Source organism: Phasianus colchicus, chromosome 1, assembly GCF_987193195.1.
Source record: "Phasianus colchicus chromosome 1, bPhaCol1.hap1.1, whole genome shotgun sequence".
Lineage (NCBI taxonomy): Eukaryota > Metazoa > Chordata > Aves > Galliformes > Phasianidae > Phasianus > Phasianus colchicus.
The window spans coordinates 178,496,200-178,518,690 of NC_143436.1; the positions used below are offsets into that span (position 1 = coordinate 178,496,200).

The following is a 22,491-nucleotide window of genomic DNA, read 5'->3' on the forward strand; positions in this document are numbered from 1 at the left end:
TTTCACTGTCAGCAGGTGGAATTTGATGTTGATAAAAGCAAGGTAGTGCACATGGAGGAAAACAAGCCTGGCTTACTGAGGAGTGGACTTTGAACTTTCTGAAGGCAATTGCCTTGTGATTCTACAGATAAATAAAATGTCAGTTCAGTGCATAGTAACCGTCAAAACAGTAAATAGAAGGGCGGGAATTTGTAGGAAGGGAATGGAGAACAAAACAGAAAGCCTGATTGTGCCACTGGGGTGGCATGTGGGGGCCATCTGCCCGCTCCTCTCCACCTCAAAAGGCATTTCTTACAAGGGACAATAGAAAGAAAGGCAAAAAGGATAGGAAAACCCATTCACTGTCTCTATGCAAAGAATGATTAACTAGGCTTGGACTCTTCAGCTTGGAAAAAAGAACAATAGGAGAATAAATGTCTATATGCTGATTGGCATGGGAAAAATGAATTTTTGTTTTTTCTAATTATGTAAGAACTAAATGAAAGTCTCAGGTAGTTAACTTCAAAACAAAAGACAGTTTTCATATTCTGTAAAATTAAACTATGAAATTAATTGCTGCACATGATATGTCAGATCTCAAAAGCTTACAGAAATTCAGAAAGTGATTTGAAAATACTGGCTCATTAAACACTGAGATACCGCATCTGCCCCAGGAGGAATCTGATCTGCAGATAGCTGGGATGTAGGGAAGCACATTAGAAAACACCATTACATGCCTCATCTGGTTTTATGTTCTTCCCTAGGCACTTCTGCCTGCTGCTATCAGAGAAAGTGAGTTGGGGGCACTTCTGTTCTGCCCTAGGGTCCCATGACATTTTCTTATATAAAGTCTCAATAGAATATTGAGAAAAGGATGAAGTGGGATTTATTATATGTTCCTACTGTCTGTTCAAGTTGTTTAAGGCAACCAAAAATTAGGGTTCAAACTTCCCATGCTTTTGTAACATCAAACCACTGAGCAGGGAGCAAACTTAGGAGGGTACCTACAACAAGATTTTCCTGATGTGGCAAACCAGCTTTTGCTGCTGCGGCGTTTGTGCTCTATGCAGCATTTTCAGTGTTGTTGGTGAGCAGTGTGAGGACACACTAACTGGTCTGCCACTGCAAGGACAGCCCTCGCCTGTCCTCAGCTGATCTGTGAGGATGTGAGCCCACCAGAAGTTCACCCAGAGGAGAGCTTTGCTGGCAGCTGTGTTCATGGCCACGCAGCTGGGAGCTGTGCAGGGGAGGAGGGCAGACTCCTCCTGGCAGCAGCCCACAGAGTGCTGATGAGTCACCAGGCAAACACGCACTTCTGTGCCACTCTGCAAGAGTCAAATCGGATGACTGGTTTCCAGAGATGATTTCTAATCTCTCCTCTGTAAGCATGGTGTGGTATCTGATCTGGTTTCCCTTTGGCAGTTCAGCAAGAAGGGTTTTGACATGGCAGAGAGCTTGTTTTCTGGCTGCTATAAAGTGAGAAGCCTTCACTAGCACAGTGATGTACCTGAATGTTTCCCTAGCTGGTTTCTGTCTTCGCAGTTGTGTTTTTACCAATTGTGAGAAGAATGTGCGGGCAGACGTCGGCACCTTGCAATACAGAGTAGCTTACTGCAATCCACCAAGTCTCCTCGTGGCAAGAGGTGCCTGGGAAGTTTGGCAGTTCAGAGGGGAGTTCCTCTCAGCCTCCAGTTCAATGGGGCAGACTGGATTTCTGCGAGACCACCTCGTGGGGTGAGCGGGCCCCAGGTAGTGCCCAGGGAGCTTGTAGGTGGAGGGAGTTCTGTGAGGATGGTGGGACACTGCAGCCAGTAGCTGCTGTTGGGGGCCCTGTTTTTGCTCCCTTCTTGCCATTTGCGTGAGAAAATGCCTCCGTCCTCCCTTTTCTCCCCGTCTTCTGCAGCCTTAACCTTTTGGCTGCTGGTGCCCTGCGTAATGACACAGCAGTTCGCTGTGAAGCAGTTCCAACAGCCACATTAAAAAAAAAAAAAAGCAAAAAAAAAAAAAAGCCTTCATTGTTGCTTTCTGCTTGTGTAATGTAACAGCGACGGGCTGATACGCGCCGCTGGAACTCACGGAACTGCCCGCTCCATCCAGCGCTCCCCTTGCAGTCGCTGGGGTGGGATCGCAGTGAGGCGCGCTGCCCTCCCCGCCGCAGCGGGGCCGCCTCCCGCCGCCGCTCTGCCACTTCCTCCCCCGGCAGCGCAGCCTGCGGCGGGGCGAGGCGGGCACGGGGCCGAGCTGGGCCCTCGTGAGCGGCTCCCCAAGCCCTGGCCAGGTACCCCGGTGTCAGCATGGTGGCCCGCGGGGGAATGGCGCGGTTTTGGAGTCTGGAGAGCCTTCATATGGGCACAAGTGAGTACCCGCTCTTCTTTTTTTATGGTGTTGAATGAGGCGGTTGTGCCAGGTGCGGGGCTTGGCTGTGCTCACGTTGTGTCGCTCGCGGCAGCCAATGGTGACGCGGTGGTCGAACAGCTGGGAGGTGGGAGCTCCGCAGCATCCTGAAGTTTCCAGCTGCCCATCCCCAGCTCACAGCCCTGCCTGCAAAGACTGCGTGAACTCGTTGATTTGCTGAGGAGCAGTGAGCAGTTATCAACCCCAAAATCGCAGTCATTCTTCACCTGGAGCTGAATGAATTGAGATGCCTTGGCGTGCCACCCTCGTGTGCCGTCCCCGCCTGGACAAACCGGCAGGCAGCACTGATATTGCAGAGGAGATGTAGAAAGGATCACTGCAGTGATGTGGGTGTTGTTTTTGTTGTTGATTTATATGCTAAACATTGATTTCATGAATTATTTATTTGCAGATTTTGTAGTATGTTTTACAGGGTGTGTTTGAGAAGTTTATCAGTGCTCAGATTTACGAGTCCCTAGGAAAAAAATATTGTGGTTTTTTTTTGTTTGTTTTTTGTTTGTTTGTTTGTTTGTTTGTTTGTTTTAAGAAGGAATTCCCCATCCTTGTTTGTTGCTATTATGCCATCAACATGAGTGCATATTTAAAGTGCCAGTGGGTAGCAGAGCATGGTAGAATAGTTGTGTTGCATTACATCAAGACCGTGGCATGTTTTTCTTCTTTTAAAGAAAACAAAACTCTTCTTTTTTAATTAATTGGTGCGGCTCTCAGCTCTTGCACATCAACACCCAAATGACCAAAGATGCTCGTAGTGGTCTGAGCACCAGAAGTGGGGGTTGAAGTCATCCTCACCACAAAGTAGATAACTGATAACACGTCTGTTTGTGACGCGAGTAAAGCAAGGGACGAGCAGCAGGGCAGGGTCTGCAGCTGTGCCTCATGGTGGGTGGGAGCAGCAGGTTAAAGAATTCAGCCAAGAAATCCCTCCCCATTGGAAGGGAGAGGGATACTGGGCTGCTGCGCTGCTTATCTGGGACACAGCAGGCATGAAAAAAGGAGTTCAACACTAGCACCCCGTGCTGGGTATTATTTTTCATTGGATTTTTGAGGACTGTGTGGTCTTCAGACCTTCTGGTTATTCATAGTTTGGGACAACCTTAGGAGTAAATCTGTGGAGATAAATTAAGGTCTAACTAGACAGTGCATTCAAGCACTGAGACACTGACTGTGAGCGCTTCACACTCATCCCCAGAACTGTTTTGGACATTGCATTATAGCTGGCTTCCCAAGCCATGGGTCTGGCCCTGAGCCTTGTGGACTGGAGTCAACCAGTGTTAACCAGTCCTTTCCATTTGTGAAGGAGAGATGATAGCCACAAGGCCCTCTCACCCAGAGAAGGAGCCCCAGATAGTAAAACTATTCTGTGAAGTTTTATGCAGTAATTCCAGATTTTCATGTGCACAGAAACAGTCATATGCGTGCTGTTTCTCTTGGTTTCTGTGGCTGTACAGACACGATGAAGCTCACCTTGTTTCTGACTTACGTTTGCCTGCAAGATGTGGGCTGTGCACTCGTTTCGATGGTGTCCTGGGGAACGTGTCAGGGATATGACAGAGCCAGGGACTGGCAGCGGTGGTAACTGCACCCAGACCTCTCTTCTGGGTCAGATTAATTCGCATTTCTTCTGGATCTAGTGCAAAAAAAAAAAAAAAAGTTTGGAGTTCTGTTTTTTTTGCGCACAATAAGGAAAATATCTATTTCATCAGATGCTAAATGAGAAAATTACAAAGAAGAGTAAAAAGTAATTCATGTCTGAAGAGTGTTTTCCGGAGAACCCTGCGCTTTCATTGTTACTGTTATATTCATAGTAACAGAGGCAACTCCAAAGCGATTCCTCTTGCATTGTTTGTTTTTGGAATAGATGCTTGTGTAAGAATGATTGCACAAACAGCTGTTCTGCCTTTTGTTTTAGCTGCTGCAGATGGCGGGACTGAATCTTCAGCATTGGTGGATGACAATGGCAGTGAGGAAGATTACAGCTACGAGGAGCTCTGCCAAGCCACACCGAGGTACCTGCAGCCTGGAGGGGAACAGCTCGCCATTAATGAGGTAACATCCTGGATTACATTCCATTCTGGGGAATCTTTGTATTGTTAACATGATGGAGTGCGTGTTTTCCACACGTGGGTGGTTTCTTATTAATAAAAAATGTAATGGCTGTAACCATCATAATGAAGTATCCAGCATTTGTGGTATCTGCCTCAGACAGTGTGCAAGGTCAAATGCCAAGGGAAGAGCACAGTGACAACACTTCACTGGAAGCCTGACTCATTAGCTACATAGCTGCTCTGGAGTAGGACTCTGCTTGTTCTTACTCTAACGGATGTATGCACAGATTTCTGAACATCCAGAATTTTAGTTTTATCCTCTGGGAGGATGAATCTTGGGCAATCCGGTGAGATGTTTTGATCTTTTTTTTTTTTGTAATCTATGAATAGTTCATTGTTTATCCTTTGTCCTTCACATCCCTTTTCTCTTCCCATCTCAGCTGATAAGCGATGGCAGCATTGTCTATGCAGAAGCTCTCTGGGACCATGTCACTATGGATGATCAAGAGCTGGGCTTCAAAGCTGGAGATGTCATTAGAGTCCTGGAAGCTTCCAACAAAGACTGGTGGTGGGGAAGAAATGAGGACAAAGAAGCCTGGTTTCCAGCTAGTTTTGTCAGGGTTAGTAACTGTTGCTTTTGCACCATTGATTCATGAGGTCCTTCTAGTAGAACGTGGCGGTGACCATGGCATTAAATCTAAAAGAGGAGGCAGATCCTCAGCATCTTTACATCCAAACACAAGAGGTGTAACTCCTAGTGACTTCCCACATTGTAATGCAGTAGAGGATCGTACCCTCAGATCCTCTAGCTCCTCACTTCTTCCTTTGTGTGGTCCTTTTGTAGCCAAAGAAATTTCACAAGTAGAAATGAGGACAGTGGAAAGCTCAGCCAGGAGTATATACAAAGAGAACAGCAGTTTGTGTGAGAGACTGGGGCAAGCTGTGCTGTGTGCTGCTGGCTTCTGATACTGCAGGGATGTCTTGGTAAAATGGCATAATTTATTACCACGGTCTTCTTTAGGAGTCTGGTTCATAGTCTGAGCTTCCTTATCAGAACTTAACCAGGTTATTGTGACTCTTGAATGATATAACACTGAATTATGTTTTATAATTTAATTTAATTTACTTTTTGAGAGCCTTTAATGAAACTTGGGCTACACTGTATTTAAGTACTACACAATCTGCAAAGAGGTGGCTCCTGCCTTTAGCTCTTTAAACAAAATGGACAATCAGAAAAAAGCAGATGAAGGAGGTGCTGTTACCCAGACAGGGAGTTGGGGCAGGAAAAGAATATTTTGAAGTGTTTAAGAGAGTTGTTTACTTTTGAAATTTTTACTCATAAGCTGGTTTGGCCCAAATTACACATTAACTATTAGTAAGGGCGAGAAATAAACTTAATTCTGGAAAATACACAGGCTACACAACATGTATCTCTCCGATGCTGGGAGTAGAAAGCCATGGATTTAACCAACTAAAAAAAAAATCTGAACACATTATTTGAATATCTGGTGAGTAGAATGGGATTTTTTTTTTTTTTTTTTGTGAAATGCTGTCTTGTAAGAAAGGGATGGGAACATTTCTGTCGCAAGTTGTCTCTTATTTGTAAGATGTTGTTATGATTCTGTCATGTTTTGTAAAAGTTTGCTGTTTTACTCTGCTCTGCTTTGTTGTGGCTGCAGCTGCGAGTTAATCAGGAAGAATTGCCAGAAAATTGCAATAATATCCAGGATGAAGAACAAGATGCAGATATTAGCAAGCATCGTCAGAAAATAGCTGAAAACAAGGATCAGATGAGAACCAACGTTATACAGGAAATTATGAACACAGAACGAGTGTATATCAAGCATCTCAAGGACATCTGTGAGGTACATGCTTTAAGCTGAGGGCATTCTGCTGACTTAATGGGAACAAAGTATCCCGTCTAAGTTGAGAAGGGGAATGGTTTCCCATGTCACAATATTCCAAACTGTGCTTCTGAGGCTGTCAGTCAGAACCTCGTTGTGCCCTCATAAGGCTTTCCTCTCTGCAGGCTGCCACAAGGCACCACTTCCTTTTTGAATAAAACATTCCACGTTTGACACGGAAAAAATAGTTAGCATGTCTGACTGCTATTTCCATAATAATAAGTGAGAGGAAGTGCAGTTTATTTAAAGCTTTGTATCACTTGGTTTAGATAGAAAACTTACAGTGATTTTAATAGAATCTGTTACAGTTCAGAGGCTAAAATTTTTGTAAGTAATGTGCAAAGAGAATGTTTGCTGGGTGAGATTTTCTCCAGCAGAGAGACTTTTTTTGGATGCTTCAGAGCTACGAAGTCTTTAAAGGTGTCTTAGAACTAATTGGTTTGAACCATGAAATATTGAGACCAGGTTTTTTTTCTTCTTTTCATTCAAATTTTCATGAGGTTCCATCAAGAAGCTTCTTAATACTTGTCACTGACATTTGCATTCTCTGATGTGGACTGTGATGCATTTGACCTGTTTTTCACATGAGTTTGTGGTTAACATCTGGATGGGTGCTTAGCAACCTACAGGATGTTCTTACTACACTTAGTTTGCTGGTTCTCTCTGTATTTGCCATGTTATCCTTCAGTCATTGCTAGATTATTTCATGGACCACGCAGTAGACATGACAGCAGTTTGTTTTTTAGTGAATCAGGCCTTTTTGAGGAAAGATATAAGGGAAGACAAAAACACAAACTTTTTTTGCTAGCTGGTTGGCTTAAAAAAACCAAAACAGAATGTTAAATGCAAATTTTGTCATTTAGATTTACTGCTTTCTTCTGATAGCAAGCTTGACTGAGTGCCTAAAGGATGAGGGAAGAATTTGTACACACAGCTGCATCAGTGCCATGGCTAGCCGAGTTCTGAGGCTCTCTCCATGTTTTACCAACTTAATTATTAGACTTCTGTTATGTTTCTCTAATACATATCTCCTTCAAATAAGATGACATTCCTCTGAGCTTTGTACAGAAGAGCAAACACATTTTTGAAGCATAGAAGCAGTGCTACATGTTCAACATTTTGGGTAGAAATGGTCTGTTATCCTCAAAGTGAATCTGTAGGGTGGTGCAAGCAGACATAAGCTGAAAATACACTCAGATGGGACTGAGCCAGAAAAGCTGCTGCGGATAGTAGTCCAAATGTGCCAGTGCTGCACTAGAATGAATCACCAGCGCTGGTGCAGCCAGGAAAGAAAAACTTGCCGTGTTAGAGGGGTGCCTTCAGTCCACATTAAAGAGCTACACGGGAGCTCATTTTCCTGGTAAACCTCAATAGCAGGCTTTTTACAGCTGTCTGCTCCCAAAGCTGTTTGGGAGAACCCTGCCTGGAAGCAGCCACATGGAACAGCCTGACAGATAGCCCCTGTCACACCCGCTACCCTTTGGAGTCATCTACACCCATAACTGATAGGGGAATGGAGCACAGCTGCTATTCGTGCTATCAGCTGCTGTTGTGCACACTCCTGTCCCTGCGCAGTCAGAGCAGCAGGTAGCTGAAGTTCTGCATGGTGACAGCAGCTGAGTCTGGAGCCCTTGGCCTCACGTTTATCTCCTGGCTGTGGGAGCACTGATAGGATCTGGTTACCAACCTAATGCTGTGGAATAGAATTTTCTCTGAAGGCATTTAAAAGCTGGTGGACTTGGTTATGCATCTACTCACCATTGGATACAAAGGAACTGGACCCATGTAATGTTCTTGCAAGTGAACACACAAAAAAAGGAAAAAGTAATTGTATTTTTATGTCAGTCTTGCTGGTACTATACCAGTACTTTCAGCAAAGAATAGCATTCTGAACATATCATAATATGACCTTAATTTTGCTTCCCTGAATTCGACTGGGTCCTACCTATACCAGCTGCCTAAGGAACCAGTATTTTAGCCTTGGTAGAAATTGTCTGTATATTAATTGTTTCGGTGTTTGTTCCTGTAAAGAAGAACTGTTATGGCACAGGGGATTACAGAAAAGCACAGCAACTAAAGCAGTAGTTGCACGTTGGATTGGAAGAATTGATTTGGGCATGAATCTGCAATCTCCTTGTCCAGTCATGTATGTATGGCTGGGAAACCACTCTCATGCCTGTCGATCATTGGATTTTTGCCAGTTCAATGGGATGCTTTCAGGGTAAAAACTGTTACTGTATCTTCAAACTAATGAGGTTTTTGTTGTTTCCAGGGTTACATTCGGCAGTGTCGCAAACATACAGGAATGTTCACCACAGCCCAGCTAAGCACCATTTTTGGAAATATTGAGGATATTTACAAATTCCAAAGAAAGTTTTTAAAGGATCTCGAGAAACAGTACAACAAAGAAGAACCTCATCTGAGTGAGATAGGGTCATGCTTTCTCCAACATGTACGTTGCAGAAGTTGGTTTTATTTATGAAATGAACAGAATAAGAAAATGATAACTGCATGAGGTGACTTTACTAACAAGTGGCTATGAAATGTTGAGCTTTAAACAGGTAGCATTTTAGAATGTAAAGTATTTACAATTAAATTTAAAAATATTTAAATATTTCTGATTTCTCTTTAAGAAGTATGTGTCTTTGTACATGATTTCAAAACCATAGTGATCACAGATGAGCTGGACTGTCTGCAGTGATCTCAGATTGCTTGTTTGGGCATGCAGTAACTTCCTAAATAATGTTTGAAGGTGGTGGGGAAGAAGTCTTAATTCATAATAGAAACCTATAGCTGTCAAGTCATTCTGATTTCAAGGATTCCCCAAACAAAAGCTACTTGAACTACTTGAAGTACTGGGCTTGATAATCCTGACTTAATGAAAGCTTTTATCTCTGTGTTCATACAGAGAACATACACAGTTCTGGAAGTTAAAGGTAGATTTATGTCTAATTATGAAGCTGATTGTTATTGAATTTGGAAACAATATAAAAATGAATGAATTAATATAAGTGGATATAACAGGTATTACAAAAAATGTCTTTCATCCTTTGTAATCAAATACATCAATTAATGCTTTGACTTTTTCTCTTTTGTAGCAAGAAGGCTTTGCTATTTATTCAGAATATTGTAACAATCATCCCAGTGCCTGCATTGAACTTTCCAAACTAATGAAACAGGGCAAATACCGTCACTTCTTTGAGGCCTGTCGCTTGCTTCAGCAGATGATTGACATTGCCATTGATGGTTTTCTTCTCACGCCTGTTCAAAAAATCTGCAAATACCCTCTGCAGCTTGCAGAATTGCTCAAATACACCACGCAGGAGCACAGGTGAGAGAGTTAAAAAGACAAACCTTAAAACAGTAACCTAATTACTGAAAGCTTTTGAGTGACAAAGCACCAGTTCTCAAGATCAGGAACAAAACTACCAGTGACTCCAATAGAGGGGAGCTGCTTATAGGCATCTTGGAGCCATCACAATATTATCAAAATTTTATAAAAAATCGTTAGCAAAATGTTGTTCAGGGATTTCCTGGGTATTTTTGCATTTATTGCTGTGGCCTTCTGATAAAAATTGCCAATAAAAGTAGGCTGTACTCCACCAAGTCTCCCAGTAACTTCAAGGCAAATTCTTATTGCCCAAAATAAATACAGAGTACTTGAGGATCGCAATTTCCATAGCAGTTCCATTAAAAATTTGATATGAGGATCTTTGTTATTTGCACTCTTTGTAATCTGCTTTGTATCTGAGCTACATCATTGGGCTTTCTGGATACATGCTGAACAGCTGTTCTGTCCATTTGTAAGCTCGCTGTAACGATCCCATTTTCTCAGAACTGAACTCCTCACCAGACACAAGCTGAGTCTTTACCACTTAATGTAATATTGCAAGTGATGAAAATCAGAGGCAAAATACAGAACTAGAGATCTTAACAGGACAGGAAAGGTACTGTAAAAGAAACACCTCTTCAGAAAAGGAAAGCTATAAATTAAGAAAAGAATTCTTCTCATGAACCCACAGTAAATACTTTTTTATTTGATGTCTACCAGAAAGCTTCAATACTAGAAGGGATGATTTATTTTTCTTCTATTCCTCGGACTACTTAGAATCAGAGAATAGAATCGTAGAATCCTTAGTGTTGGAAAGGATCTTTAAAGGCCATCTAGTCCAACTCCCCTGCAATGAGCAGGGACACCACAGCTCCATCAGGTTGCCCAGGGCCTGATCCAGCCTCGCCTGGAATGTCTGTAGGGGTGAGGCATCTCTGGGCACATCTCTGGGAAACCTGTTCCATTGCTTCAGCACCCTCACTGTAAAAGAATTTTTCCTTATGTCTAGCCTAAATCTATCCTGTTTGGGAAATAACTCCATACATTAGATTTTCATCTAGGATAAGTAAGAACTGAAGTTGCAAGTTATTAGCCTTTCTAGTACACTCCTAGGTTGATTACCTCTTTAACTAAATTAAGATTTTATCTTTAAATGCCGACCTTTTTATCATACAATTGCAAGAAAAATGTTCCACTATGACCCCAGTGCTCAAAGTCCAAATGCAGCCTGAGGTGATGCTTTGGGGGCAGAAGTCTGTGCTTGTTCAACCTTCAGAAAACTCCACTTGGAAACAAGGGCATTTTTGCTAGGGACCAGAAGGGAAGTTGACTGCTGATATTCAGGGCTTCAGTTCTGGTGCCTACAGGCACAGCCATGCTCTCAGTATCCAGAGATGCCCACAAGCAGACAGGCCCACACTCACACAGAGCCTCAGAAAAGCTCCATTCAGCCTATTCTTTTGTAGCTTTATCTTTTGTTGTCTTAAAGTGATTGAAGATGTGCACAGACTGCCATGAAGGCCACACTTTGTGCCACAAGTGAGGGCTGATGTACACACTGAGAGAGGGAGAAGGAGTTGAGATAAGGAAGGACAGGAGTAGGACTGTGGCTGTCCAGTGGTCACCCCTGGGACATCCCCCTGACACAGGGAAGATCTTGTTATTGTTCATCTCACTTTTTGAGTATACTGAGGTTGAAAAGGGACTGCAAAGCTGTCAACAAAGGGAGGAGAGCTGAGTGCAGATGTGTAAAGAAATGCATCCATCAGTAGCAGCTGATGAAAATAAGAACTGAGAAGCAGATAAAAATGACAGTGACACTGATGTTCTGGCAGGGTTTATTTCTGTCTCATACTATTCTCTACCTCCAGCTTCCTTTTCTGCAGGAGTCATAATGATAATGGAGGAGAGGCAGCTGGGGCTGTAAGACAAGAAATAAGCCTCTTTCCTTCCTTCTACTCAGAGACTAAGTGAGGAAGGTGAAGGAGGGATGGATTCTATACAGAAGGAAACCCAGACCTGCCTACTGGCTGGGGAAAGCCATAAGCATATGTGGAGCTCAGGGAGAAAAGAGGGGAGCAGAGCAATTGAGGAAGAACAGGAGACTGAATTTCATCTGGAGCAGACAGGGGAAGGTGACAGCCTTGGCTCTCGCACGCTTCTTCCATGAGAATGGGCCACTTTGTCACTTTAATTCTTCTCCTTGCTGCTCAGGCTCTTGGGTCTCTTGCTCACCTTGTTTGAGGTTGCTGTTGGTATCTTTTCTGCCTGCATAACTTTCCTTGTTCACATTTGTTCCCCCAGCCACTGGGAATGAAAAGAAGAATATGCACCTGTTAAACTTGATCAAAGGGATGACCTTCACAATAAAATCCCTCTAAATTTTGCTCAAAAAGAAATCCCTTTGTTGAAATGTATAAATCAGTTTTGGGTTTTGTTGTTGTCAGTAGAGACACTGTATCTATTCATTGATCTACTTCTGCCTCCTTGCACCAGTTCAGTAACTTGCTCCTGCACAAAATGCAGCAGTGCACTGTACAGACTGTTGTGTGAGGTCGAGGATAGCTGAGAATCACATGTTTCTTCTTTAAGTACTCTGAGTCAAAGGATAAATGCAGGACAGTAGTTCGAGTACCATGTCACAGCTTCTAATTGCATCATGCCCATTGTATGAGTGATCTTTGAAACATGCCTGTATTTCACAGTGATTATAACAACATAAAAGCTGCTTATGAGGCTATGAAGAATGTGGCATGCCTAATCAATGAGCGAAAACGAAGATTGGAAAGCATAGACAAAATTGCACGTTGGCAAGTGTCTATAGTAGACTGGGAGGTAAGTTGCCAGACCCTTTCCTGGTCAAAGGTACTCTGTACAGTACTTCGTGTCCTCCACAAGGTCTGTCCTTCGCATGGAAGGTTGTTGGTGGGTGTCTGCTTTTCACCTGGTCACTTCTCAGTTCAAAGTCCAGTTGTAGTGATTTTGTTACTAATTACCTTGTTTATCGCTCAGGAAGAGCAGCAAGTATTACACGAACAGATGTCTTTGAGATGACACTGATGTGTAAGAAATGACAAAATGGATTTTTCTTTTATACTCGGATTGTAGAATCTCATCCAGATTTGTGGTTGTTTTATGAAATTTCAACCTGCTTCAGTGACTTTAACAAGTGTCCTCCCAATTTATGCTGAAAGAAAGCAGACCAGAATCACTTTTATTAAGTTTACCTATATGAGATTATCTACCTTCTATGGCATTTTCAGCTCTAATAGTTAAAAGACAGTAAAATGGAGTTAAGACTTGATTAGTGAAGTGAGTCTGATTAGGCACTTCTTAAGATCTGAAAATGATGGTTACTTACTTAAAGACTATGTATCATCTTAGGGACCGGATGTGTTAGCCAGAAGCTCAGAACTGATCCACTCAGGAGAACTGACCAAAATATCAAAGCAAGGCAAAAGCCAGCAGAGGACTTTCTTCCTCTTTGACCATCAACTTGTGTTTTGTAAGAAGGACCTACTGAGAAGGGACATCTTGTATTATAAGGATCGTATCGACATGGATGAGATGGAACTTGTAGACACTGAGGATGGCAGAGACAAAGACTTTAACATTAATGTCAAGAATGCTTTTAAGATAATAAACAGAACAACAGAAGAAGTTCATTTGTTCTGTGCAAAAAAGCAAGAGGATAAGAAGAGATGGATGGAGGCATGTGAAAGTGAAAGGAGAAGAGTTCGAGAAGATAAGGAAATGGGTGAGTGCAAGGATTTCCTCTCTAAAAGGTAGTAAGAACAAAAGAGAATGTTGTTTTCCACTTTTTTTTTATGCTTTGTGCAGATGTGCACTCTGCCTTCTGGGACTGTTGCCTCTTCGTTACCTGACATGACCTTTAGCTGTATAAGTGAAGCCTGTTCAGGTGTGCTTGTGCTATCATCGTGTGCCGTTCCATTCCATATTACCATTCCCTTCCTGGTAGGCAACACTGCTCCAGAAAACCCTGAGCATAAGAAAACTCAAAAGGGGTAGCCACACAAGAGTGGTAGCAGTGGCAGTTATAATGAGGAGATTTGTTTTAATAGCACTAAGACTTATTGAAGACTGGGTCATGCATTTCTGTGGAACTGAGCACAAAGACTGTGAGGGCAGGTCCATAGTAGTTGTACCTGTTTTGACGCAGGTGTCTTGAACCAGAAGAAATATAGTTGAGTAGAAATAGCCAATATCTGTCTGGTTTTGTGTGACAGTAGCTTGGACATTTTCTCCATTACTCAGAACACTACTTGTTTTCCTTTTTTTTTTTTTTTTTGTTTTTTGCATAAGTGAACACTTCCTTCAGCCAAAACCAGTGAAAAGGCGCCAGTATTCTCGACCTCAGGTTTAAATTTGTCTTGTTGATTTTGTAAGTTATCTTGCTGGAGTTTGCATAAAGCCTCTAATCTAACTGCTCTGAGATGAAATACATACTCTTCAAATGGCATTTTACTTCTATTTTCAAAAACACTTTGGTGCGGGTCATTGACTCCCAAACCATATCTCGCCTTTCTTAGCTTTTATGAATACATATGAAAAAAAGCCCACATCCAGAAAATCCTTCTCCAAACCACTAATAGCAACCCTAAGAAAGTGGTCTGATCTCTGCCAATGAAACTGCTTTCATTTTTTTTTGTCTGTTTCCTTGTTTCTATAAAGGAAACAAAAAGCAGAATAAAATAAAAGAAAACCCTAAAATTATGGCTTAATGCTCTTTGTAAGTTAATAGACTGATTTGTAGTATGTTCTCTATAAGTTCAGACTAAAAGAGTAAAGGGAGTTTTAAAAGCTTAAAGTTATGCAGGGGAAGGCAGAATGGAACCAGACCAGCTACTTTATTTGGCTTTTGAATTGCAGCTTCTGTGCTCTTCAAGTGCAGATCAGTGAAAGAAGAGACATCACGTAAAGCGTAGTCTGCTCATAATGTTCTGTGTCCCTTAATGTTATGGAGACCCATGTGTCTCCAATGCCATGTGTGCAGGGAGAGGAAAATAAAGTACATGTGCACGGGCTCCAGATGATGCCAGATCTTTGGCAACCTTTCACAGTGGATGTCTGGCTTGTCTGTATTCAACACAAATCAGTCATATACCTGTCACGCAGTAGTATATGGCATACTATTGAATCTCATAATTCATCCAAGTGTGTAAATGAGTATGTGAGAAACTGGAATGTGGGATCCAGCCCCAGGCTGATGGCAGCCCCAACCACATCACAGCCTCCTTTGGTGTCTGGTGGAGGATGGGATGCTCTGTCCTCAGGGTGGAGGGAATGTTGGCCTCCATATCCTTCTGCCATGTTTGCACTGCCAGTGACAGTTCCTTGGCATGTTCAGGACATGCTATATGAAGATGATGTCTATCCAGTATCTTGTTCAAGAACTGTACAAAGGAGTTACAGTAGTTCCCTTTTATGCCATATAAAAGTACTGAGTTTACATATAAAGGCTAATCTAAGATTATAGCATGGAGTTTGCTTAGTGCACAGCTTTTAAATCACATCTTTTATTCCATCTGGATCATTAAATGAATTAATTAAATATGCGAAGTATAAGCAATGATTAGATAAAATTTTTTTAGATCATATCCTTTCTTCACTCTTTCTCATAGGAATGGAAATCTCAGAAAACCAGAAGAAACAAGCCATGCAGAACGCCCGTAAGTCAAGGCATGGAAAAATGAAAGGTAGGTGTTTAAGAATGGCATTACGCTCCTATTTTGTTGCAGTGTGTTTGTTATCAGGAATAAGTACAGGGATTGAGTTTCTGAAGCTTTGACCTTTTCTTCTTGGGTTTGCATGAAGATTGAAGTATTCCCATTAGCCCGATTTCAAATTGAAATACCTTTGTGAACTGCCTACTAAGTCAGTTTCCTGTTTTCCTCTGACAGTAAGCTGCCATTATCTCTTTATTAGAAGAATAAGTGGTTTATTTACAGCTGTAAGAAAGTGTTTGCAGAGAGGAAATAAAAAATGAGAGTTACCTTTTCCTTCCTTTGTTTTTATTCTGACAATCTACTCTTCAGTGATTCTGTGTTTTCTATTGAAAAGTTTTTAATATACTTTCTGCACGTCACGTGTTGTTGAGCTCATAATAGCATAGTCAAAACAGCTTCTTGCTATCCTCTCTTGCTAATTACTTAAAAGTGCACAGTGAAGGAGTAGGAACTTGTTTTTCTGGAAACTTTTTTCACTCTTTCCCTCTCAGAAATCATGTGTTTTTTTCTTTTTCAGTCTTAATTTGAGTGTGTTGAGAGAATAAATAGAGAAAGTGGGAACAGACCAGGTCAGGATTTACGAGTGAAGGAGTAAATTAATCCCTATTCCCTGGGAATAATGCTATTATAAAGCACTTTAGCAATCATGAGATATCTGTAAAGCCTCTCTGGATTATCAGGGGAGTGGCTGAAAATTGTGATCAGGAGATTCTGTTCAGAATATCCAGGTCCAAAGTCTAAGGATGTTCACCTGCAAAGATACTTTCCAAAATGAAGAAATATATTTTCATTGGTAGCGACATTTTACTTAGTCTTACCTGGGAGCTGACTACAGTAAAAGGTTCTACTTTTTTAAGTGTCTCTCCTTTGAAATATCCAAATTTACCCATGCAGATAAGGTTGCCAGGCATTGTGAAATGGTTGCTTGTTGTTTGTACCAGTGTTATTTGTACTGGTGTTATTCTTAACACAAATAAGCACAGCAATTAAAAGGTCGTGCATCAGAGAAGGTGACATCTAGTAGTGCTTTCATTTAATATCATGGCAAAATGAGTTCTGGCTTTACTGACTACTGGATCTGTCCCATGATGCCATGCTCAATTTTTCCCCTCACTGGTTACTTTGCTAGCTGTCTCATATACTTTCTTAAACTCTTCCTGTTCCAGGTGTAAGCTATAATGGCTGTCCTGTGCCTCCTCTACACCAGAGCTTGCATCCCATCCATCAGCGCCACATCACCGTGCCCACCAGCATCCCACAGCAGCAGGTCTTTGCCCTGGCAGAACCCAAGCGGAAGCCATCCCTCTTCTGGCATACCTTCAACAAACTCACCCCATTCAAAAAGTGAAGGACTTTCCAGCATGGAGAGAGACTTGTTCCAAGGAAGGACCTTGGAGACCCAGTTAAGCGTATTTAAGCTCAGTGAATCTCCAGTTTTGGAGGAAAAACCGTGGGCTCCCTTGAGCCAGAAATATAACTTTGTCTAGAAGAATAATGAAGTGGCTCAGCAATGCTCTGAAGCAAATGTTGCCAAGTGTCAGCATTGCTAATGAAGAGCAGTTTCCTTCTGACAAAGACAGCTTACTGTTACTCTAAAGCAGCAGTATTTGATCTGTTTCTTAGTTATGCTGAAGTAATGATAGAACTGTGCAGGTCATTATAACATTTCATTTTTCTTAATCTTATGCTGATGGCCAAATTTAATATAGGGAGGGGTTTTTCCTTAAGGATATCTCAGCAAGGAATCTTGGGGGAGTTTTCTCCTTTTGGAGAACCAAGCAGGAGCTGCCCATTAAAATCAGGTGGATGACATGCTGTTGCTGGGTTTGGTGGACCCTAATCCTTCCTGTCTTTTTCTATTAAATTGCCAAATGGCAGGAGAATGTCCCACTGGGCCTTATCATATTCCAGATTGGAACAGGGAAGTTTTATTCTGTCATATAGAAACATGAAGAGAGTGCAAAATGGACTACAAAGATGTGTGCATTTATTGCATACAAGTGGATACAAGAGGCACCCAGGGCATCTCTGATTTCTTTCAGTCAGAGCAATATATTGCTTGCATGTATACTCTTCAGTATAGAGCTTTTATATCACTTTTTGTGCACTTCTTAGCCTGGGAGATGCTTCTTTATATTCCCAGTGTGCTTATTTCTCTGTGAAAAAAGTTTGTTTTTTTTTAATGGAGATAATGTGAATGTACAATGTCAGAGGTGAGACAGTACGGGCTGACTGCTGACTGCTGGCTGTATTACTTAGCTCACACACTTTGTACTCATGTAGCTTCACTTAGGAAACGGATGAATGGTAATGGAATCTCCATTAAGTTCTCAAAACAGTCTGGATCCATGCTTCTTCTACACTGGCAATCAGCAATGAGTTGTGACCAGATTTCTTCACAAAGAAAGAGAAGTCCTTACTGGAAGGGACAGAATAATTATGTGAATCAAAGATGCATTTCTGTCTCAGAGTCATTGGTCTGTGCTGGAAGGGGAAGGATCTGGCTGGAGAAAAGTCAGCTCTGGTCAGCATCTGCAGGACCTGATTTGGGAGAATAACTTTTAAATGCCACCAAGAAGAAACAGGATCTCACTATTTGCAGCACTGATCATTTCTACTCACTAACTCACAAAGGATGAAAGACTGTTGGTAATATGGAAGGAAAAAAGGACTCCTTATGTTTCAGAACTGGTTTGTTATGAATGTTTTTCAAATACTTTATTCTATGCTGCTGATCAGGGGCATTATCAGATGATAAGCGTAGATCCAAGAGTATTCTTTGACAGTGGACACAATCACCTTTGTAATGAATCTGTAATATATGAAGAACAAACAATGGGCTAGAGGCCAGGCATCTTAATAACATGTAAAAAAAGCCTTATTTTAAACATGTATTTGTTCCTACTGCTGTTCTTACCTCTATCTTTCTACTTGTCGTCAGTGTTGTGAAGCCCACTAATCTGATGGTTTTATGATTCGGTAACTTTCTGCAACTTCTGCAAAGTGCAGGTTTGTAGTTTTGATTTTAAATGACATGTTTGACAACTGTACATTTCAAATGCCTTGTGTATATGGCTCAGCAATAATGCGAAGTCTAGTGATGCTCAGCCAAATTGTTCACTCCATGGTGAACTTCATTGCTTGTGCTTTTCCATAGTGATAGAAGATGACCTGAACAGTTAGGAACTGGAAATAAGCACTGACATTTTCAACAGCCCAGCTTAAAGAAAGCGCACAAGAAGGACAGCGACAAAAGCTGGCTGGGTTCAGTTCTCATGTTTAAAACAAGCTGTCTAAAAGATAATTTGGCGTGCTCAATTTAAACTGAATGAACTGACTTCCAGATGCCAGTGTGGATGCATGCCCTTCCACATAACTGAACAACCCTTTTGTGCTTCTTACGTACCCAGTTTCAGGGGTACATCCCATATTCAGGCCTGCAAACCAAAGTGGTGCATGTATCACGGAAGCGGAGATATTTCATATCCACATTTTGAAAGATTTGTTCCAGATGTAAATGCATCTGAAGTTGGATTGCAGTTCACATGCAGAAACTTTCCCAGAGTGACCTGAAGACATTATGAGAGTTACAATTGTGTCTTTGCTGAAAAGATTTTGGGATGTATCTTCTGTCACATCAGTGCCCATAAAGGTTCTTCCCATATAGTAGTGCTGGTGCCTTAGCCCTGACAATGAACAGAAATATTTGTATGTGGTTTTGAATGCAGCAGGTTGTTTTGTTTTGTTTTTTCCTCAAAGAGAACTTAATTTCAGAAAGAGAAAACGTTTCATGGTGCAAATAACTCAGGACAGTTTTATAGATAGTGCCCTATGTGTAGATCTGTTTTATAATATCCTCTGTGTCTTTCTTTGCAATCTTCAATAGATGAAGAGGCTACCAGCACTGTATTTTATTGGGTTATATATTTGTCGGTCAAAGAATGTGCTGGCTATACAGCAAGACTGATAAAATACAAGAAGGCAGGCCAAATTTGAACTACACCATAATCTTTTAAATGAATTACAGTTAAACAAAAACACACAATTACATTATCCAACAAATAAGGCAAAAGTTTACTTGGGGATCAGTCTGATTTCAGAGCCTGTGGGAAAAAAAGCTGCTAATAAAATATAAAATTTTCTGCTCTAGCACCTCTGTCCTTTAGCAGAACATGAAAGTCCTGACTCTCCTGAGACAAAACTTACCTTCAGAAAGCTGTCTTTCCCACTTGCTTTTGTTTGCTATAAGTTACTGTCAAATGTTCTAGGGCAACTACTAAGCATACTTGTGCCTCATTTAGCTAAAGCACAGCCAGAGCCTTCCTGATGGCCTGCTGAGCAGACAACCTCAGACTTTTTGCATGAGATGCAGTAAAATGTAATTGTCCTCAAATGTGTTCCCACTGAGTTAGGATAATGCCAAACCATAATTGCATCTAACTGGGAGCATTTGATGTATAAAATAATAAGATTGTTTTACAAGTGGCTCTTGTCATGCTAAATTTCACATTAAGTTTTAGTGGTCAGTGTAGTGAGGGAGTTCAAAGACAGACTGCTTAAATGTTCTGCATTTTAGCTGTCTTTTGAAAATAATTAGAGCAGAGTTTTGGAGCCAAAGGTCTTTAGCCATAACTAACACCGTACCTTTCCTCGACCGCCTTTCTGCTTTTTCTCTATATGTGGCATCTGTGTGTAGGAGATGCCTTCTGAACGATCTCTAATTTAAAACTATTTGTTGTAAATACTAGGGATGAACTTGCGTATGTATTTTATTTTGACAAGTGTTTTGTAACATTTTACCTTACTTTGTGCATCTCACCATCTGTGTGCTGTTACATGTGCTGTAAATGAAGTGTCTTGGCTACAGAGCAGATGAGTTGGCTGTTGACGGCTGAAACACAATGTATAGGACTGCAGTGTCTTCATGTGTATTTGTTCTGAAGTAATTGCATCACAATGTTTGTTTACTCTTGGAACGTTGTCAAATGAATCTATTTTCTGGAAATAAGTACAAACTTACATTCCCATTATTTTCCTCTCGTTGTACATGTTTTAATTAAATAATGTACAGCTGAAGTTCTTCAGCTATGTCTTATAAAACTTTAATGTACAGTTTTAAAAGTGTTGGACTTCTTAAATTGTCTACAAAATCTCTTCTGTGTGGCAAACGTTTCTCAGCTGTCCCATTTATTTTATTATTTGAAAGAAAAAAACGTATCACACCATCTTCTGTTGTTTTTCTAGTTACAACTTCAGTACTTCCCAGTACAAATTCATTTTAGCAAACTGCTGAACCCAGTTGTGGGGCTGAACTCTTCTTTGTTCATGCAGAAACCATCCTTATTAAGATCCCAGATATATGCATCTACTGTCATTGTATTTTCCCTTGTCCTAGCAGCCTGTTCTCCGGTACCCCTTGGAAGTAAATGCAAATGCAGCTGCTCTATTAATAAAACTGTAGCAAGCAGAGGATGGTGAGAAAAAAAAAACCTCACAGAAGTTCTGTGGTTTAGGTGAGGAGGTGTATATCCTTTAGAACAAATGCAAATCCCAGGAAAAGGGTTCACCCAAAAGGCGTGCTGTGTAAATGCGTGTGGTTCACGGTAAATGCCCTAGCTAATGGAGAAAAGTCTTTTGTATCTCATCATTCTGATGCAGCACGGGACCACATCTGAATGGCACGTGTCCTCCCTGCTCAAGGCCATGTTAAAAAATGGTTTCACCGAGACACAATAGCTTTAACAAAATAATCTGGTTTTCCTGAAATCTTTTCATGAAAAATGTTTTGGTCAACTCAGAAGATAGCTGGGCTTGCCAACTTATCCCCTTTCCTTTCAGTGTTCAATCTTTTATATCTAGCTCTTGGTTCACCTCAAAGCTGGCATTTTCCAGGCCTCCAAGTGCCACTGCTGGACAAGATTTGTGTTGAACACTCAGGGATCAAAGCAAAATTCATAAAGTGAGCACTGAGTGAGGCTGTGGATGGCTGAGAAACATACTTTTGGCAAACCCTGGAGTACAATGTCACAGTCAGTAGGCTTCCTGAAGAGGATGTCCCTCAGAAGTCCCTCCCAACTGAAATCTGACCATGGTGACCTCATTTGTGCACTTTATTTAATGTTCTGACATTCAGGCCCAATTCTGTAGGGAGTTGCTTAGCACTGTATTTAAGTTCTTCAAGATCTGATCTATCAGGTGAAGCTTTTCGTTTTATGACTTTGGAGATACCTAGTCATACAGATGGATATATAATAACTATTATATCCCATGATCATTACTGTCATGTTCAGCCCTGACAAAGGTAATTATCAAAGTAATCAATGTAAAAAAACCTACATCTGCATTTGCTGCCACTCAGATGCAACATTGATATGAACGAATGATGACCTTTTGCTTCTGCACAACTACTTCCCAGGCATCTTTTCTGTGACAAGGAATGCTAGAAAACAGCTGATGGAAGTGTTTGTCTTTCTTGGTTCTGTGCTCAATAAAACCAACAAAAAGGCATCAAATTGGATTAATAGTGCTGGTCTAAGGGGTAAAGAGAAAAGCATTGTTTGTTGTGGCTCTCATTTCTTCACATTAGCATAGCAAATAGGTTAATTTGGCTGCAGAGGTGGGATTGTTAAGTCTGGAGAAGAGGAGGCTCAGTGGAGACCTTACTGCTCTCTACAACTGCCTGAAGAGAGGTTGTAGGAAGGTGGGAGTCAGCCTTCTCTCATGCAAGCATTGATAGGACTAGAGGGAATGGCCTCAAGTTGCACCGCAGGAGATTCAGGTTGGACATTAGGAAATACACTTCTCCAATAGAGTGGTCAGGCTGGAATGGGCTGCCCAGGGAGGTGTTAAAGGAACATTTAGATGTTGTGTTGAGGAACATGGTTTAGTGAGAACTACTGGTGATAGGTGGGTACTTGGGCTGGATGATCTTGTAGGTCTTTCCCAACCTTGGTGATTCTATGATTCTATGATTCAAGAAGAGCAGCTAATTGCTGCATAATGCCCTTTTTCTCACCATAAAGCTTGTAATATTTTTTATTACCACGGGGTGGGGGTGAAGATCTTAGTGA

At 41.4% G+C, this 22,491-nt stretch overlaps 1 protein-coding gene across 6 annotated transcripts in view; it reads left to right on the forward strand.

The window, feature by feature from the left end:
- The window catches only part of SPATA13 (spermatogenesis associated 13), a 147,990-nt gene extending 126,057 nt beyond the window's left edge, over nt 1–21,933 (forward strand). For 3 of the 6 annotated variants that reach the window (XM_090133813.1, XM_031615886.2, XM_090133812.1), the window contains exons 5-13: nt 4,304–4,440; nt 4,880–5,059; nt 6,119–6,304; nt 8,616–8,795; nt 9,442–9,674; nt 12,380–12,509; nt 13,059–13,431; nt 15,317–15,391; nt 16,588–21,923. In XM_090133813.1, the coding sequence (XP_089989939.1) occupies nt 4,304–4,440; nt 4,880–5,059; nt 6,119–6,304; nt 8,616–8,795; nt 9,442–9,674; nt 12,380–12,509; nt 13,059–13,431; nt 15,317–15,391; nt 16,588–16,769 (1,676 nt within the window). In that variant the 3' untranslated portion in view covers nt 16,770–21,923. Of the gene's footprint in view, nt 1–1,965; nt 2,335–4,303; nt 4,441–4,879; nt 5,060–6,118; nt 6,305–8,615; nt 8,796–9,441; nt 9,675–12,379; nt 12,510–13,058; nt 13,432–15,316; nt 15,392–16,587 lie in introns of those variants that run through there. The other 3 variants (XM_031615888.2, XM_090133810.1, XM_090133814.1) reach the window with 3 other exon arrangements.
- The last annotated feature ends 558 nt before the right edge of the window (nt 21,934–22,491 follow it).